The sequence below is a fragment of the Trichosurus vulpecula genome, chromosome 5 (assembly GCF_011100635.1).
Source record: "Trichosurus vulpecula isolate mTriVul1 chromosome 5, mTriVul1.pri, whole genome shotgun sequence".
In the NCBI taxonomy this organism is placed as follows: Eukaryota; Metazoa; Chordata; class Mammalia; order Diprotodontia; family Phalangeridae; genus Trichosurus; species Trichosurus vulpecula.
The window spans coordinates 82,172,332-82,192,919 of NC_050577.1; the positions used below are offsets into that span (position 1 = coordinate 82,172,332).

The window sequence follows — 20,588 nt, forward strand, 5'->3', positions numbered from 1 at the left end:
AAAACTAGCCACTAAAACAGATTTTTCTGTTTTCATCTCTTCAGCAAATTGGTGAGACCCGCTCTGAAGACATTTCCACACTGAAGGAGTGGTGAACCAACATGATTTATATACATTGTCAAATTTAATATGAATTTCAGATATATTTAGTATGAACATCCAACATATCCTTCCTTATATCTAAGAAATGTACTGCCGATGTTTAAAAAAAATTTTTTTATGGACAACGACCACCACGATGAAGAAAGTACCAGCAAATCTTTCCAGTGTTTTAGATCCAGATGTCTTCATGCATTTTCTGCATCTGTAAGAGCAGCAGTATCATAAAAGAGAGAGGTGCAATATTCTTAAGTAACTGAATACCATAAGTACCTACCTACCCAAAGTTTCTATTTCTAGATGAGATGACAACTGAAACCAAGAAAAAACTTGAGCAAGTACTTCGGAGAGCATTATACTCCTCTTCAGAACCTCTACTGCCAATAAATGAAAATATTTACCGGCAAGGAAATGTTTTGCTTTTGTAAATTCACATTTAGCCCATCAGAGATTCTTTGAATAAGGATGCTTCTTTGAGTGAGAATATGAAGGGTTAATAGCGTGTGTAGAAAGAAGAATCAGTGAAGCATTTATTCAACTTACTTTGGAGCACCTTCCACAGACAAGGAACCATGTTAGGTAATGTGGGAAATAAAGAGATGTATCACACTCACTCCTTTAATACCTGCAGTACATGGCACTATAAACTAATTGCTAAAAACTGGCACCAGGCATTAGAAGGGATCACTTCCAACCAGAGTGATCAGGGAAGGCTTCGTTTCATGCTGAAACCTAATATTTCAGCTGTGTCTTGTAGGAGGAAGTATATTTCTACAGGAAGACATGCAGGACTGGAAAACCAAAATATGTAGGTAGAAAAGCACAGAGTCTGTCTGGGGAACCACAGCAGGTAAACCAGTTATGTTGCAGTGCACATATAGGGAAGGGAGATGAAAATGCTCATGGGGTCCTTGAATGGCAGGCTAGGAGTTTGGACTTTACCCAGCAAGGCAGGGTTAACCATGGAGGGTTTTGAGGAAGGAATTAAAGCAGAATGCAAGGTGCAGAGTATTTAAAGTCAGGTACCCGAATTCAAATTCTGGCGATTATGTTTACTATCTGTGTGGCCTTGAACAAGTTTCTTAATTTTTGGAGTTTTCATCTACAAAATGAGAACATTGGACTAGTTAATCTCCATGATATTTATCTACTTTAAATCTATGATCCTTTAGGAATGTTCAGCTGAACCAACAGCATTTGGATTATTTGAATTGGGAAGGGAAGATAGCTGTTAAGCTATTGCAATGTTTCAAGGATGAAATGATAAGAGGGCCTAAATTAGGGTCATATTGGGAGAGGAAACAACTTTTGATATGAAAGAAAAATCAGAAGAATTTAGCAACTGATAAGATATCAGAGGGAGGATCCAAGGATAATTTACCAAATATGAAACTTGAGGGACTGGTGCCAGAATTGAAATGCACAACACAGTTTGAATATTTGAAGGTAAATCTTGAGAGAGAAGGGAAGCTAGCAATCAGAGTAGATTGGAAACAAGTGTGGGCAGTGCCCACCTTTAAAACTCTACTCAGCAAAAGTAGTAGCTAAAGGGATAGAAGAAGCACAGAAATGACTCAGTGTCACAGAAGCCAAGGGAATACTTATTTTCAAGAAGAAAGGTTGTCATATGTACAAAAATGTTCATAAAAGCATTATTTGTGATACAAAGAAGCTCTTGGAAACAAAATGTGCCCAATCATTGGGGAATGGCTGAATAAATTATGACACATGAGTACAATGGAATATTACTGCACCATGACAAATATGAAGAATTCAGAGAAACATGAAAAGACTTATATGGAGTGATGCAAAGTGAAGAAAGCCAGAACCAAAAAATCAGGATGTACAATATCTACAACAATGCAAAGTCAACATGGAGAGGCAACAAACTTTGGTCAAATGCAGTGGTCAATGTTAATACCTTATTGTAAAGGTTAAAGGACAAATCTCTCCTTTCAATTAGCAATCAATAAGATGTTTGATTGGGGTGGGGAGTGAATTACATGTCAAAAAGCATGTGTGTATTAAAATAATAAATTGTCTTATAAAAAGGAGAGTGGTCAGCGATGTCAGATATCTTAGGCTACAGCTTAAAGGAGGAACAATCCCAATGGATTTAGCAAAGAAGTAGTTGATGATCTTTGAAAGAATAGATATAGTAGGAGTCATGGATAGAGTTCAGATTTCGATTTGAACAGAATTGAGAGTGAAAATGCATATTTGGAGTTCTTTTGTTCAAGAATGTAGGGGAAAAGTAGGGTATCTAGAAGAGTAAGAAACAGTGAATAAAAGTTCTGGTTTTCTTCTCCAAAATAGGTATTTGTTTATAGTAGGAAGGTACCAATAGATAGGAAGAGATTGGAAAGGATTTTTTTTTTAAATTTATGTTTTATTTATTTTTAGTTTTCAACATTCACTTCCACAAGACTTTGAGTTCCAAGTTTTTCTCTCCATCTCTCCCCTCCTCCCACCCCAAGATGGAGGACATTCTGATTACTCCTTTGTCCAATTTGCCCTCCCTTCTATCACACCCCACTCCCCCCATCATGGGCAAGATAGATTTTTATACCACATTTCCTGTATTTCCCAGTTGCGTGTAAAAACAGTTTTTAACATTCATTTTTAAAACTTTGAGTTCCAAATTCTCTCCCTTCCTCCCTCCCCACCGACCCTCACTGAGAAGGCAAACAATTCGATATAGGTTATACATGTATAGTCATACTAAACACTTATATAACAGTCATGTTTTGAAAGACTCAACTATATTCCCCTCCATCTTATCCCACCCTTCATTTATTCTATTCTCTCCTTTGACCCTGTCCCTCCTAAAAAGTGTTTTCTTTTGATTACCCTCTCTCCCAATCTGCCCTCCCTTCTATCATCCCCCCCTCCCCTGCCCCCAATCTCCTTACCCCCTACTTTGCTGGAGGGTAAGATAAATTTCCATACCCACTTGAGTTATTCCCTTCTTAAGCTAAATCCAATGAGAGTAAGGTTCACTCATTCCCTCTCACCTCCCCCCTCTTCCCCTCCATTGTAAAAGCTTTTTCTTGCCTCCTTTAAGTGAGATGATTTACCCCATTCTACCTCTCCCAGTACAGTCCTCCCTCACCCCTTAATTTTATTTTTCAGACATCATCCCTTCATATTTAATTCACCCTGTGCCCTCTGTCTTTACATATATCTGTATTCCTTCCAACTACCGTAGTACTGAGAAAAGTCTCATGAGTTACAAATGTCATCTTTTCATGTAGAAATGTAAACAGTTCAACTTTAATAAGTTGCTTATGGTTTCCCTTTCCCGTTTACCTGGAAAAGAAGTTTTGGCCAAGGTATCTATAAGGCCTTAATGGCATGGTACAAAGAATCTTGGATTTGGAGGCAGAGTACCTAGCTCTACTACTTACTGGCTGATATCATTTTCCATGAGCCCCAGTACCTTCATCTATAAAATGAAGGATTGCAAATTTCTAGAATCTTTTTAGTTTCTGAATCCAGTGTTTTTGCTTTGCTAATGCTGCAGATAATGTTAAGGCAGGCATTGAACTTAATCCTCTAAGGTTTCAGGATCATAGAACTAGAAGGAGTCTTTGAAGCTATATAGACCAACCCTGTTCCATCCCTCCTCCACTCTCTTTGTTTTATAAATGAGAACATGGGACCAGAGAAATATGCTTCTCTACAAATCTGCTTTAAGGTATCAGAGGTACCTAGTACCAGAAATAGGATTTCAACCCAGTTTTTTTATGCCAAATCTAGTACTTTTTCCTTGGCACATCAAGAGACGTTATGGATAGATGTCTGTGTAATGTAAATACCATCCATGTCTTTAACTTCCCCAGAAGACCTGTAAAAGACAGAGTAATTAAAAAGCATACAAAAGCTATATGTATCTTATGTCTTTAAGGATAAGCAAGAAAAAAGAATGAAATTAGTAAAACAGTGATGTTGAAACTGTAGTGAACTCAGTGAGGCAGATAAATGATGCCCTTTGGAAGATTTATTAAAACAATAGAAACAGCAATAAAAGTTGGGACTCCTGATATACCCGGAAGGGGAAATAGACTGCAGAACTCCCATGTGATTTTAAAGATTTTTTTTTTAGAAGATGTCACTACATTCAAATTATTTGTTCTTTTGTCAAAGTGTCCTTGGGAGCATATATAGGTATCTTTGCTTTTAGAAGAAAGTGAAAGACTATTCTGTAGGAAAGACCTTGTTATCAGGCACTTCATATATACTCTACTAATCTCTTAGATTCAAGAGGCAGAAAAAAACTACTGCTTCTATGTCACTTGACTCATTGTAAATCATTCAGTACCTTTAGGTCTTGGTATTGGGGGTAGGAATCATAAATCTTGTAATAATGCCTCAGCCAGGTTTTTATAGTCAATAGCCAGCAAGGATTTGTTAAATGCTTCCTAAGTACTAGATACTATGCTGAACATGAGAATAGGGAAACAAAAACATTGTCCCTTCTCTCAAGGAGCTCATGTTCTGATGAAGTGAACAGACTTTGTAGAATAGATCTGCTATCCACTATAGAATATCAAGTTCCCCAACTCCACTCTCACTCACCCTGTATCTGCAGTGATCTCTTCTGTTATTTCTACGTTTCACAACCTCTCTTATACTCCTACCTCTCTCCACTCATATTGCTGTCACCCTGTTCAGGACCTTGTCACCTCTTACCTGGAATGTTAAAATAGTTAACCTTTTCATTTATCTCTCTGCCTCATGTCTCTCCCAACTCTTACCTATACCCCACCCAGCTGCTAAAGTCATTTTTCTAAAGGGTAGGTCTGACCATGTTATCCCCCATTGTGTGAATTTCCATGCAGTACTCTTATCTTCCCTCCCTCTGCTTCTTCACTGGCTAATGAAGTTCCTTATATGCTCTACTGCCTCATCTCTGCCTCTTGGTTTCATTAACTTTCTTCAAGACATAGCTTAAATACCACCTTCTGTAGAAGGTCTTTCTACCCTACCCTGCAATTGCTGGAGTCTATCCTGAGGATATTTTTCAATCAATCTAGGTATCTTGTATGTATCTATTCCATTATGTATTGTCTAACTCATTAGAATGTAACCTATTTGATAGCAGAGACTTTTCATATTTCCAACAGTCAACACAGTGTCTGACACGTAATAATCCTTAATAAATGAGTTATTTGATTGATTGAAGTGAATCCTGCCCAAGCACGGCCCTCCTGCAACATGGAGGCAAGATTCATGAGTTCTTCAGATTCCTTAATCGTCTGTTCAATCTAAATGAAGTTAGCCTGTGTTTGGAAGTATACAAATCAAAAAATAAAAAGCGTCTGTGAAAGGGTAAGGTTGAAAAACTTGTATCTTTTATCTGAGTGTTACTAAATGATGCCACCAACAGTACTAAGTATACTTTAGAAAATTATTAATGATCAGAGTTCTATCGACAAAAGTTGTCACATCAAATTTTTGCTTCTTTGTCTTCTAAACTCCCCAGGCTATCATTCTAGATTTTTAAGTTTTTTAGTTTGTAGTTTCATTTGTAACATAACATTTTGAAACAATTTCAATTAGTATATTTACAATTGGTCTGATTAAAGTAGTCTTTTAAATTTAGTATACCAGACATGATAGTTTTACGTTTAAACAAATTACTATATACACACACACACACACACACACACACACACACACACACATTTAATATATACTTTATGTCATACATCCTTTTTTAAAAATGTTACAGATTTTTTTTTCCCCCCAGGAGCCAAAAAAAATGGGTTTTCATGGCATCTGAATTTGGGGAATTCTGATTTTTAAAGAGGTAATGAGATAGAAAACCAGGAGATGACTTAGGTTTCAGAATTATGTCACAAGGCAGATGGTGGACTGGACAATGAAGCTAATTGAAAAGAGGAACTAATTTTGGTACTGAAGACTTGTCAAAATTTATTTAATTTTAACATGGGGGGAAAAAGAATGAAAGAGGAAAAACGTTTTTGTTAGTGCCAGTCGTACTTGCTGTGAAGTTTAATAAGTGTTTTTTTTTTCTTTCATTGGTTCATAAGTGACAGAGAATTGTTGTTCAAATCAAATGCCATTGAAATAATAAGAAAAGCACAGTTTGTTTAATAATTGTATAGTCCAGTAGATAAATTTATCTTCCTTTTAAAATAGTTTTAAGCTATATCTGTTGTTTTTGGTTCAGTACATTTCCAGTCATGTATGCTCTCTTGACAGTAAAACGTTTTCTACTTGGTGTGCCTTATCCTTGGTATCAATCAGTTGTTGTAGTTTGGCTCTTTCCTTTCAGGGGTGGGGGTGGGAATGTGAGTGGATGTTAATGGAAATATTATTGTTGATAACTTTTAGATTAGTAGAATACTATGTTATAAGTTGTTGCATTTAACTTTTCTAAGTAGAAAAGTAAGAAATAGAGGGATTCTTCCTTGTAATTAAAGCTTATGGCTTGGTCTGGTAAAATTAAGAAAATAGCTATTATTAATATATGAGAATCTTATATAAGTGAATCTATTTGTAAAATAGTCAAAGAATAACTTGTAAGTTATTCTAAACATACTGTATTTAAAATTGGGTTTGTTACCAGTCAAAATCCTTTGGAATTAGTAATTTAATGAACCTGCTATTGTAGAAAAGAATGATTACTTTTTAGACACTGTTTTCAGTATTAAGCAGACATTCAGCAAACATTTGTTAAGTGCTTACTTTGTTCCAGCATTGTGCTAAGTGCTAGTAGATTAAAAAAAAAAGACCCTTTTCCTGCCCTCAAAGAACTTAAGGAGAGACAACATTTAAATAACTAGATATATTGAATATATAAATACACACACACACACACACACACACACACACACACACACACGATACAGTAGACTAGGAAAGGCTTCCCACTGAAGATGGTATTTAAGTCTTGAAGGAAGCCAAGACAAACTGAGCAGTGCAAGTAAAGAGGGAGAGCATCTCAGGCACAGGGAACAGCCACTGCTAAACCCCAAAGGTGGGAGATGATGTCCAGTATAGCTGGTGTGCATGGACTGGAAAGGTAGCAGTGCTTTGGGTTACTAAGAACTTTAAATGCCAGAGGATTATGTATTTTATCAGGAAGATAATGGGTAGACAATGTATTTTATTAATTGGGGGAGGGGTGTTGATAGAGTCAGAGTACACTTTAGGAAAATCACTCCTGTCAGCTGAGTGGCAGATTGGCCTGTTAAGACCAATTATGAGGTGAAGGCAGTAGTCTAGAATAGTAGGGATTAGAGGCTTGTCCTAGGGTAGGAACTTTGTAAATAGAAGAAAGTGCATAAGAGAATAGCTAGCATTTCTATAGAGTATTAAAGTTTGTAGAGTGCTTTATAAATACCTCCCTTAATCAATCCGAATCAATCCTAAAACCAGCCTTGGAAGGTAGGTCTTATCTCTATTTTATAGTTAAGGTAACCAAAGGCTAAGTGACTTGTCCGGTGTCACACAGCTAATAAATATCTGAGGCCAGATTTAAGTTAGGTTTTCCTGACTCCAGGTCTAGCACTCTATCCACTGAACCATCTGTTGGATATCTAGGGTAAGTGAATGTGAGGAGCTGAAGATGACATCAGATTGTCCTGTTTAATTCAGAGGAAAATAGTGATGGGAAATGTGGAAGAAAGGAAGATTCGGGTAGGAGAGATAAATAATGAATTCTCTTTTGAACATGTTCACTTCAAAGACAGTTGCTGATGGAGCACTGTAGTTCAGTAGTGAGTCCTAGGGCTGGATATATAGATCTGGGAATCTTCTTAGATTATGATGGGGGGAGGCGGGTAGGATGGCGCTAATGAATTCAACAAACAAGGTCATGTAGAGGGAAATGAAAAAAGGTCCCAGAACAGAACTGGGGAATGGAGAGACACCCACAGTTAGTGGTTATGACATGGATAAAGATCCCGTTTAAAAAAAAAGTTTGAGGAGTGGTCAGAGAGATAGGAGGAGAACCAGGAGAGAGAGCAGTGTCGTGAGAACCTTATCTAGGAAGAAAAAGTGATCAGCAATGTCTAACGCTGCAAAGAAATTAAGAAAAATAAAGCCTGAGAAAATTCCAAAATGTATTTTTAAAAGACCTCTCTCTTAGAAAACACTTAAAATATTATCTTGTCCTTTTTATTTATTTTTCCTACCAAGAATGATAAGAGAAACTTATGGAAAGTAGATTTCATAGAATTTCAGGGCTGGGCCGGCCTAGGCCTTCATTTTGAAAATAAACAGACCTAGAGCAACAATGACTTCACAGAGTTTTAATAATTATGGTAGAAGCAGTTTAGAATCAAGGTCTTCAAATCCCAGTGCAGTATGTTTTTCCATGACGCTGTACTATTTATTGTAGTTCTGCAGTTAGGATCACAGTTATTCTTTAAAAAATTGCCCATGCCTGTTTGTTGTATATAGATTATCATGTTAACTGAAGCTTTTTTTTTGCCTAGTCGACAGTTTTTTATCAGCTTAAATAATTTTGAAAGTATAAGTGTTTAGTATACCACATAATGATTTCTGTCAGCTTTGTGCAGAGGACTTTTGTTGCTTTCAGATATCCTTAGGAAGATTAAAAAAAAATGAGGAGTGTGCTCAGAATATTTTAACTATTTGATATAAGCTGAGTTGAAAGGAGGATGAGTAGCCTCATAAATAGTAAAGACTACAAAATTAGCATTAGGATTATCTGCCCTCTTCCCACCCTGCCAGGAAGGTACCAAATTATTATTTTCATGACAGACTTAAAGTTTTTTTAATATTGATTCTGATATTGGGGGATTTAAGTGTTTTGAGTGGCTTTGAACACGTAACATCTGTTTAGATGCCTTTGTTCTGTCCTGACTTCCAAATATTTTAAAGCAGTAATGTAAATAAGTCACTGTTATTATCAGTTAACTAGCATTTATCATTGCTACATAATACAGGGCTGTCCAGAATGCAGCCTGCAGGCCACATGGGGCCTGTAGTGCGATTTATTCGGCCTACTTATAAGCATAGAAATTTACGTAAATGCTTTAGTAAACAAAGCCGAGCTACTGCAGAGCTCTCAATAAAATTGCAAAGAAAAATATGTTGTCTGTTGTTTCAATGAAAACCTAAGGTTGGACAGCCCTCATCTAGAATATTGGGCCCTCTCTTCTAGTGATTCAGATATACATGACCTTTCCAATTATCATTAACAAAAGCTTATTTTAGAATTTTGTTGTTTTAAATGTCTCATCTTTAATATGTGAGTCACTTATGCTCATTTCTTTGTGGGGGTCTTTGGGTGGAAAAGGGGGGATCTCTTCACTGAATAGTATCTGTTATCACATTCAGGCCTCTGGCAGGTAATGTCACACAGTGTTCTTTTATCCAATTGTATCTCTTAATTACCATCAACAATAATTATTACGTGACACTGTTGTGACAAGTAATGAAGGAAATAATGATAAAAATAATTTTTAAATAGCACTTAATGTTTTCCCACAAATCATTTCATGATAGAAATACTAAGCAATTTTGAAACAAACTCCTCTCAGTTCTTTCTAAATAGTATATGTTCAAGACAATACCTCATGTTACGTTTGTTTTCATGTGTATCCCAAAAGTTGTACTGGACGACTCATTTGTATACCTGTCAATAAAAAAAGACGTTATTTTAAAATGCTTAATTTAGTCCAAATAAACAAAATAATTTCTGTAAGAATGGTCCTACTCTTTCTTCATGAAGTTTTACACCCAGACCTCCTCTCACATATACACAAATACCATAAAACTTTTGACATAAAAATATTGATATAAACTTGGGTTATTATATGCCCTCTAGCCCAAGTCTTGTCTGGAGGTATTACTAGTTTGATCATATTCCCCTTTTTTCACATTGCACCTTACCCCAAACTTCTATAGGTTATGCAAGGGCTTTTTTTTTTTTATCTGCCTCTCGGCACAAAATTCAGGGAGAATAAGTGGTTCCTAGTTGGAGTTTATATGGATAATTTTCCTACAGAACTAGTGAAAGCAAATAACTCTTAAAGTTTTTTTAAATTTTATTTTTAAAATTATTTTAATTCCCCCCCCCAAGATTCCCCTGCCTGCCTCCTTCCCCCTTCAAAACCCCATTCTCCATTGAGAAAGCAATATTCTGTATACTCAAGCAAATTAAATCTTTGAATTGACTATATCCAAAAAACATCTCTCCATCTGTACCCTTGAATCTGTTGCCTCTCTATCATGAGGTGGGTAGCATGTTGCATCACAAGTCCTTTGGTCATTATGTTGTTTAGAGTTCTTAAGTCTTTTGGAGTTGTTTATCTTTATGATTCTGTTGTTAGTTGTGTAAATTATTCTCCTAGTTCTGCTTAATAAACTCTGTTACAGCTCATACAAGTCTTTTGTTGTTTCTCTGAAGCCATCATATTCTTTTTACCATAACTTGTTTAGCTTTGCCTCAATTGATGAATATATCTTTAATTTCCAGTTCCTTGCCTCCTTTAAAAATGCTGCTTTAAATGTTTTTTTTCTCATGGGTCCTTTTTCCTCTTTTATCTTGCCGGGGTATAAAGCTAGTAGTGAGATTGCTAGGTCAGAGGGTACATAGGCATAGTGGCTTTGGAGGCATAGTTCCAAAATGCTTTCTAAATGACTGGACCAGTTCACAGCTCCATTAATAGTACATTGATGTTCCTGTTTTCCCACATCCCCTACAATTGTGTTAGTGTGTTGGGTGCATTTCTCCAGTATTTAATACTTTAGGTCAAATTTTCATAAAGCAATTATTAGCTTGGATTTCTTCCTTTGAAAATTCCTTTGACCATTTATCATTTGGGGAATGACTCTTGTTTTTATAAATTTGAATCAGTTCCTTATGTATCTTAAAAATGAGACCTTTTTAAAAGAAACTTGCTTACATTTTTTCTATCTTGCATCGGTTTGGTTAAAAAAAGTTTTTAATTTTATATACTCATAAAATGTCCATTTTGCATTTTTTTATCCTATCTCTTGTTTATGAACTTTTCCCTTAACCATGATCTGACAGTAATTTCTTGATTCTCTAATTTGTTTAGAATGTCCCCCTTTATGTGTAAGTCATGTACTTTTTTGGAGCTTGTATTGGTAAAAGGTATGAGATGTTGTCTATATGTAATATAGTTTCTACCCAATAGCTTTCCAGTTTTACCAACAGTTTTTATGGAATAGTGAGTTTTTGCCCCGGTAGCTGAGAACATCGGATTTATCAAACACTAGGTTGCTGTGCTTATTTTTTCTGTATTTAGAGTACTTCTGCTTCAGTCTGATCTTCAATCTGCTTCACTGATCAACCTGTTTCTTGGCCAATACCAAGTTATTTTGATGATTACTATTTCGTAGTAAAGAGTGAGATCTAGTACTGGTACATCCCCTTCCTTCCTATCTTTTTCCCCCTGTTCCCTTGAGATTCTTTACCTCTTATTCTAACCAATTTTTTTCTTTTTTCTAGCTCTGTAAAATTATTCTTTGGTAACTTAATTGTATGAAATAGAATAAGTAAATTAATTTTAATAGTATTGTCATTTTTATATTAATCAGAAAGAGGGCTTTATGTTTTTCCAGAATTTCTCTATCTCTTTCTGCTAGATTATTTTGAAAGGGTGTGTTGATAAACAAAATGGGCTCTTAGCACTCAGTTCAACCAAGTGCCCTTGAAGGCCAAAGCCTTTGTTTCCTTGATTAGATTTTGGAGTCCTTGGTGACCTCCTTGCCTCAGGGGAGGGCCTAGTTTACACATGAGTTTGAGTGACATGTTTGGGACATCAGAGGCTTTTAGACCACGTAGGTTTAAGTCACCTCTTTGTGAGGATTCTAGGCCACGTGGGTGAGTCGCATGTGTGACTCACCCTTGACCCTGAAAAAGATATAAAACCAGGGGTTGGCTTTCTCTTTTTCAGAGCTCTTACCCACACTATGGTGGCACGAGTGACCCTGGGCCAGCCCTTGTTATGAGCTCCCGGGCTGAACTCAGATGTTGGTAACTATGAATTGTGTTTGGTGTGCCTGTCCATGTTTGTAATTTGTTTGTATTTTGCCCCGAAGTTCAGGGTGCTGGATTTTTCTCCTGAACTAAGTGAATGGTATTCATATGCTGAATTAACCCCTTAATGTTGCTTTCCTTAGTAAAGCAGATCAAAAGAACCTACGCTGGTAGCGTACTTGTTGTTGGGCTTGTGTTGGTCTATCACCCCCACAACAGCTGCTAGCCGGATTGTTGAAACAAAGGGTTAAGGGTTAGAAGTGCTGATGATTCATGTAGGTTTATTTTATATGCTGCAACTTTGCTGAAGTTAATAGTTTCGGTTGGTTTGGTTTTCTAAGTTACCATTGTATCATTTGCAAAAAGCAATGGTTATGTGTCTTTGCCTATGGTTATTGTCTCTTCTTCTTATCTTATTGCTACAACTAGAATTTCTAGTATTCTATTGATGATGAGCATCTTTTCTCTACTTCAGATCTAAAAGGAAAGGCCTCTACCTTATCACCAATAGAGATAATGTTGGCTCTTTTAAACACAGACTCATATTAAGTAAAGATCCATTTATTCCTGTCCTTTGTAGTATTTTTAAAGGAATGGATGTTGTATCATGTCAAATGTTTTTTCTACATCTATGTATCATATGGGTTTTTTTTTTCTAGTTATTGAAATAGTTATGTTTAGAGACTTTTTAGTACTGAACCAGGCCTGCTTTCCTTCTATAAATTCAGCCCAGTCATATTGTGTGATCTTTTTGATATGCTTCTGTAGTCTCTTTGCTAGTATTTTATTATAAAATTTCACATCAATATTCATCATGGAGATTGTTCTGTGGTTTTTCTTCTCTGTTATGACTCCCTGGTTTAGGTACCAAGATTATATTTGTTTCATGGAAGAAATTTGGCAGGGCCTCATCTTTTCCTATTTTTCCTACAGTTTATGTAATATTAGAATTAGTTGTTAGGGCTTTTTTTGGTTTTTGTTTTTTAACTTTAGGAGTTCATTTATGGCCTCAATTTCTTTTTTCTAAAATTGGATTGTCATGTTTCTTATTAATTTGCTTTATTTAGATATTCATCTATTTCATTTAGATTGTCAGTTTTATTGCCCTGTCGTAGAGCAGAATAGTTACTAATAGTTTATTTCATTTGGTTATGAATTCACCTTTAAACTTTTTGTGCTAGTAATTTGTTTTTCTTTAATTGATTTAATGGTTTTTTTAAATAAACATCCTACTTTTATTAATTCATTGGATCTTTTGCTTTCAATTTTGTTAATCTATTCATTTTCAGGATTTCAATTTTGGTGTTTAATTGAGGGTTCTTGATTTGTTGATTTTTCTAGTTTTTTTTTTAATAGTTTATTCAGTCCATCATTGAGTATGGTTTTTATTGCATTGTGGTTTATATAGGATATTTAATATTTTTGCTTTTTTTTTTCATTTTGCAAGGTTTTAATGCCCTACAATTTTTGTAGAAGTACCATACATAGCTAAGAAATATGTATACTTTCTCTTTCTGTTCTATAATTTCCAGAGGTCTATCATATCTAACTTTTGTAAAATTCGATTCTGATCATTTTGGGGCAGAGGAAGAGGTACTTTTAATGTTCTGTTTATGTTAAATTTTTTTAGGTCTGAGATGGGTGCATTGACATCTGCCATTATTACAGCTTAACTATCTATTTCTCCCTATAACTCTTAAACTGTTCCTTTTAATATTTAGGTAGTATGCCATTTGGTGTATCGATGTTAAATATTGCTATTAATGCATTGTTTATGATACTTTTCAGTAAATGTAGTTACCTTGCTTTTCTTTTCTTTTAATTGTCTGTTTTTGCTGTTGCTTTGTCTAAGAAGATAATTGCTATTCCTGCCTTTTTTCTTTTCCACTGAAGCTTAATAGATGATGCTACAGCCTTTTATTTTAACTCGTGTACATTTTTCTGCTTGAAATGATTTTATTGTAAAGAACCTATTTTTGTAATCCATTTTTTCATCGTTTTACGAATGAATACGTCCCTTTCACATTCACAGTTACAGTTGTTAATTGTACATTTCCCTCCATTTCTTACGCTGCTCTTTTTCTTGCTTCCCCTTCCCTCTTTTAAAGAAGTGATGAGAAAGAATTGTGTTCAGTACCAATGCTTTAGGTTTAGTGTAATGTGCTTTTGCTTCTTCACCCCTCTTCACTTTGCCTCACCCAAAGTGAAATTTAAAAAAGGTTATTTCTTTTAAGCTTTGTCTTAAATCTATCATCTTTAATTTGGATTTATTTTTCTTAAAACTAATCTCTCCCTTTATCTCTACTTATTCTTCCTCTTACTTATCCCTATTCCTTGTTTAGTTAAATGTATTTCCTAAATTCTCCTCTGTGTTTCTGTTCTCTCTTTTGACTCATTCAGATGAGAATGAATGAAGTGTTCCCTGTCCGCCACCCCCTCCCCGCGCCCCGCCCCATGATTTTCTCCTTGTTTGTTAGACTTCTACTTGCATGGCTCAATAATCAGAGATAATTTTCCTCCTCCTTCCTCTCTTTTCCTCCTCTCCTCCCAGTATATTCCTCTTTCCTTTCTTCTTTTAAGGTGATCAAAACATAAGAGAAACACATCTAGACTCTCTTATTAAATTCTCTCTATGACCCCTGAGGATTCTGAGAGAGACACATGTGTTGTCTCCTCATATTAGAATGTAAACTGTTTAACCTTATTCAGACAATCTCTTAAGATTGTTCACTCATGTTTACCTGTTTATGTTCCTCTTGACTCCCAATGTTGGTATTGCAAAGTTTCTACTCAGCCTTTGTCTTCATCAGGAATGCTTGGCAGTCTTATTTTATTAAATTTCCATTTATTCTCCCGTATTCAGTTTTAGTGGGCGAATCATTTATCCTTTGTCTTCTAGAATATCATATTCTAAACTCTAAATTCTTTCACAGTGACAGCTCACAAATTTGCATGTCTCTGACTATGGATCCTCAGTGCTTCATTTCTTTTTGGCTACTTGGAATTTGTATTTTTCTTTAGCCTAGAATCTCTTTATTTTATCTGTAGTATTTCTAGGAGTTTTTATTTGGGGTTTCTTTCAGGACATGACTGATGAATTCTTTCTGTTTTCACTTTGCCCTCTTGTTATAAGAGATCTGGGCATTTTTCTTTTATCATTTCTTGTGTTACATTTGAAAACAAAGGTAATCTGAAAGAAATGGTCATAGCATGATCAGTCAATTAGTTAGGCTCACAGTAACCAATAAATTAGGTCAGTGGCCTCTCAATGAGCAAAGGCCCTTCGGTAGGACTCATCAGCTATAATATAGTTTTGGGGAATTCAGAGTTAGTAGGTGAGGAAAACAGTGTGATTGGTTGCAAGGTAAACAGCATTGTGGAGAGGTTGGGGCAATATAATCAGTTATTTTAAAGAAAGTGGGCTGTGAGGCTGGTAACCACCCTTCTCTGACAATTAAAGAATGTTAATTGTTTATGAGACCCAGCCACATCTTGCACACCTTGTCAGTAGTCCCGAGATTGCAGACTTCTTGGTGTCTCAAAAGATTTGTTACACCCCACCTCCCCTTAATTGTATGAGGATAGGCAAGGATGGACAGTATGCCTTTTAGGAATGAAGTTTTAAATGGTAACTTTCACTCCAAGGAAAACCTGACTCATTTATAAAATGAAGAGATCATAAAATCATGTCTTTTAACAGAAAGCACAAAAACATTTTATTTATTTAGAGAAACTAAAGCTATTTTTATACCAGACTTGGGAAATAGGAGCTCTCATAGAGAAATCCCTGTTCTAGCTATAAGATTATAGAATGGAAAGAAAAGGAATTATATGTGTTTCTCAGCTATGTGTGACACTTTATAAAAATTAAACATGTTAGGTCATTAAAACCTTGCAAAGAAAAGCAGAAATAATAAGCACATCTTTAATAAACCACTTTACATAATCTTTATTTTGATCAATTTTTTTTTTGTTTGTTATTGTTGTTGTTGCTTTGTCCGTTCTTCTGATTACATTAGTGGGAAAGGTCTCAATTTGTTCCAAATCTTTTTTTTTATTATTTTGTTTAGTATTTAATATGATATGTGTCTAATACATTCTGATTTTCTCCAAGTACAGCTTTTAGTCTCTTCAGGAAAGAATGTACAACTTTAAGAAAACAAAAGTAAACACAAGATAGCCGCCAGGCTAGTGGACGCAGAAACAAAAGTCAATTGCATCCATAGCTGTCATCCAATTCTTTTCGTTGTGGTCTTTTGCCTTTTGAAAAAATCAGACCCTGTTTGAACGTTTCTTTTTTTGCCACGTATTTGCTCAGAGTTTTGGAGTGCCTTAGCAATAGTTGGATAGAAGTTAGCCTCAAAAGTATATTGTGTAAGAAGTATAGAATATGGATAGATAGCTGTGATGTAATGGGAAGAATCCTGGACTAGGAATAAGAAGATCATGTTCCAACCTGATTTTGCCAGTAGTAAGCCCTGTTCCTCAGCCAAATCATTTCTCCTTTCTGAGCCTTTCCTCATCTGTAAAATGAGGAGATTGACCTCTGTATTTTTACAGATAAAGAAACTGAGGTCCAGGGAAGTTAAAATGACTTGACAAGTTCCCACAGGTAGTAAACATCAAAAGGAGGATTGAAACCAAGGTCCTCTGAATGTAGAGCCAGTGTTTTTCCTATGTGTACTGCCCCTTTGAACTCTGAAGTTCTATGATTCTTTGTTTCTTCATGGAAGAACTCTGTATGGAAATATAGTATGGACCAAAGCAAGCATATAAGGAAAGATAGATGCCTGGTTTTAGGATCTGGATATAAGCTGCTGATGGTATCAGAGATATAGAAGTATTATTCAGACTGTGCCAACTGGTAAATAATTATTAGGGGTTTTCTTAAGATAGTATGGACAGTTTAAATATGAAAATAGGCTATCATATTTGACTAAATTACGATGTGATACTGAAATATGGAATAATAAATTGTCTTTATATCCTTTGTCACAAAATATTAATTGAAACTAAATTAGCAAATCGTTTTGGTTACTGTTTTCTGCCTCTCCCTCTTTCCCTGTCATTCTTCCCCACCCCCCACCCCCACCCCCACATCTAGGTAACACCATTTCCAAATACTGGATTTATCAATGGGTTTACATCTCCCACCTTCAAACCTGCAGCATCTCCCCTAACTTCACTCAGACAGTATCCTCCTAGAAACAGGTAAGTCAAAAGACTCAAGTATTTACCTTCCCCTCTCCCACTCCTCTCTTCCCCCTCTCCGCCCCTTCTAGCCCAAGTTGAATATAAGCTCTTTAGTGGCAGGAACTATTGCATTTTGGGGGAATTTTGTCTCCTTAGCACCTTAAATTGAATTTATAGTTTTATTTATTTGTATAATTAAAGTAGAAATAGTAGTTTTCTTAAAAGATTTCAAAAATCCTGTAAATGTGTCTCTGTTTATTCTTTAAAATAGAATCCTACACTCAAGTTAAATGGTAAACTCTAAAGTTATAACGTGCAAATTTTTAAAGTACCTTTTGTGCACCAGAAATCATAATCACAAATGATGAAAATTATTAAATGGGGCACTCACACTATTCCATAGAGAAATGGACTTTTTGACTAGTTTTTTTAAAATAGTTGATAGTCATGTACATGCAAAGGATATGTTAAGTACCTGTTTAAATGGTGGTTATTGTCCACAATAGCTTCCTAAACAGATCTCATTTGTAAATGAATACCTTAAGAACAAAACTGAATTAAAGGAATCTATGGTATGAAATTTTTCTATATGGATTGGGGGGGGGGAATGAGCAATTTTGTAGTAGGTTGACTTTTTCAAGTAAAAATACATTTCCCTTGAAAAAGATAATTATTAGCTGCAATTAACTGTTAGGTTTTAGTTGAGATATATTTCCAAAAACCTTGACCAAAGTCTTGACAAGATTGCTTATTATAATAGGTTTTTGATAATAGTCAAAGAATTAAAGATATATGCAAATCAATTTGCAGGAATCCTAGTAAATCACATCTGCGACATACGCTGCCCACTGCAGATAGAAGACCTGGACTATTAGAAAGTCCTACAATATTTAATTTCTCTGCTGACCACTTAATTAATGGTGTCCGGAGTCCACAAACAAGGCAACCAGGACAGAACAGAACACGGATGCAAAACACTTCAACTTATGCCAAGAGGGATATTGGAATTGGACGAATGGAGCAGAATAATCTTGAATCCTCTTCAGTTTTAGGTAGAGGAAGGTAAGTTATATAGAATTAAGTGCATTTTTTAGCATGAGATTTTTCAATCCAAAAATATCTTTGAATCCTAACTTTCAACCATAACTCAGAGCAAGGGATGTAATGTGTACTGCAGTAGTACCACATCATTAACATACCTTTGATGTTGTATTGGCCATTCATTATATCTTGGAAGCTACCGTTTCAGTAAATCCATCTTTGTGTTACCAAACTGCTGTGGTAGAGGAATGTAATCAGCTTTTAAGTACACAGTCACTGAAGAATTTGGTGACTTTGAGGAACACACCTATTCTTTACTGCCTTCTTTATTCCTTACCTCGTACCTGCTTAGCAAAAACTCCCTTGTGATAAATTTTATTCCTTAGCTTTCTGTGTATGCTATTTCTTACTCTCACACACCTCTCAATCAGCCAGCCTTCCCACGTTCTAGTCCCTGTCTTTGGCGTACATAATTGATCATTTCTACTCCCTGAGGGATTCTGTAGAGTAGTGGACTGTTTTGACAGGTGGCCTTCTAATACAGATTTTTTCTAATCTAAAGTAGTCTTTGTGGAAATTTGAAAAAATAAGTAAGGATGAAATATGTGTATTTATGTGTATACAGGAAGCAAACATTTTTCCAAGGCTATAGTTTTAACACTTGGTTGTTCTTCTATTCCCCTAGGAAAAATTCCTATGGCTTTCGAAAAAAAAGAGAGGACAAGTTTACAGTGAGTAAACATTTGTAACTATTCTTTTTAGTTTTATTTCATAATGTTTGGTCTTGAAAGCATGAAAAGCTAATTATAACCAAACTCTATACAGATAAAACTTCCTAAGGAAGAGTGTTTACACCTTAGAATTCTAGATTTCCAATTGATAATAATGAGTCAGCATCAGTAAAAATTTTTGAAAATTTATGAACATAGGATAAAATAAAACACAACTAATAATTGGACAATTAAATAAAGTAGGAGATAGTATTGGAGTGTTCAAAATATAGTTGCCTAAGAGTTTCTGGGTTTCATTTTAAAAAATTTTTAACATAATATAAATGTTTTGGCCCATATATAGAATCCTGTTCATCTGTAACTAGATTATGTTACTTACTATGATAAACAATGGATGAGTACTCACAACACAGTTTGCATATCTACCAACATAATTGTGTATTTGTCATGAATGTGAAGTGAGGAGCAGTGTTTGTCTTAAGTTTAGAAATGCTTTTTCTTTTCCCATAAATTCGTTTTAAAAATGTTACCTAGTCCTGCTGCCAGTTCATTTTAGCAGAGAGAAAAACAGATTGGTTATTGGAATTTGTCCCACTATTTCTCTGCTCTTAAGTAAATTTAGAATCATTTTTTCCAAAAAATTTTCCCTACCAATGTGTTTTTTGTTTAAGGGGAGGGAGGAGGAGAGAGGGAAGCACTTTTTAAACCTTAAAGTGTTATTTAAATGTATGTTATTACTGTTTGCACATATACAGTGCCTACTTTTGCAAAACTACTTAGTAAAATTTAGAATCATTGGTCTGTTCTGACTTGAACATAATACAATCTGCCAGAAGAATTTAGCTGTGTTTTTCTGTTGTTTACTTTTAAAGATTCGTTTGTTTGACAAATATTTGAGTGCCTATGGATATTAATGGGACAAATAAAGATAAAGAAAACATTTCGTCCCAACCTCAAGAGATTTACTATCTAGAATATACGTAAATGATTCTGATACAGACCAGTGTTTAAATTTTCATTTGAATATAGATCAGTGTGCTATTGGACTTCAGAGAAGGAAAAATATAACTTTACATAATCAGGGTTAGTTGTATAGCAGAAAGTGAAATTTTATAGGCAAAAGAAGATATTCTAGGTTAAGATTTTTAAAAGCATGGGAGTAGAAAGGTGAGAAAGAGTTCGTTATAAAGAATAGTTCTAATAGTTCAATTTGATCCTAGAATGATAGACTCAACTCTGGAAGAGACCATGGGAAATCATCTGATTCAGCCCACTATTTTCAGGTGTGTGGATGGCTACTCCATCTCTAATAGCTACTGCTGTATTCTTAGAATCTTCACAAATGAATAAATCACAACTTCCTTTAGTTCAGTAATTTCAGTGTTTGACGGGAAAAAAAAAAGTTTTTCCTAGTTTAACTGTCCTTTATGATTATCATTTTAAAAATCACTCTTAGTTTTTGCTTAGTTTACAAAGTGCTTACTTTGTATGCAACACTTTACTTATTATTGTAATAA

General features: G+C 35.2%; 1 protein-coding gene across 3 annotated transcripts in view; it reads left to right on the forward strand.

Annotated features, from left to right (window-relative positions):
* The window catches only part of LARP4B (La ribonucleoprotein 4B), a 163,048-nt gene that overhangs the window by 124,821 nt on the left and 17,639 nt on the right, over positions 1-20,588 (forward strand). For 2 of the 3 annotated variants that reach the window (XM_036759449.1, XM_036759447.1), the window contains 3 exons: positions 17,211-17,317; positions 18,110-18,361; positions 19,026-19,071. In XM_036759449.1, the coding sequence (XP_036615344.1) occupies positions 17,211-17,317; positions 18,110-18,361; positions 19,026-19,071 (405 nt within the window). Of the gene's footprint in view, positions 1-17,210; positions 17,318-18,109; positions 18,362-19,025; positions 19,072-20,291; positions 20,355-20,588 lie in introns of all 3 variants that reach the window. The other variant, XM_036759448.1, reaches the window with a different exon arrangement.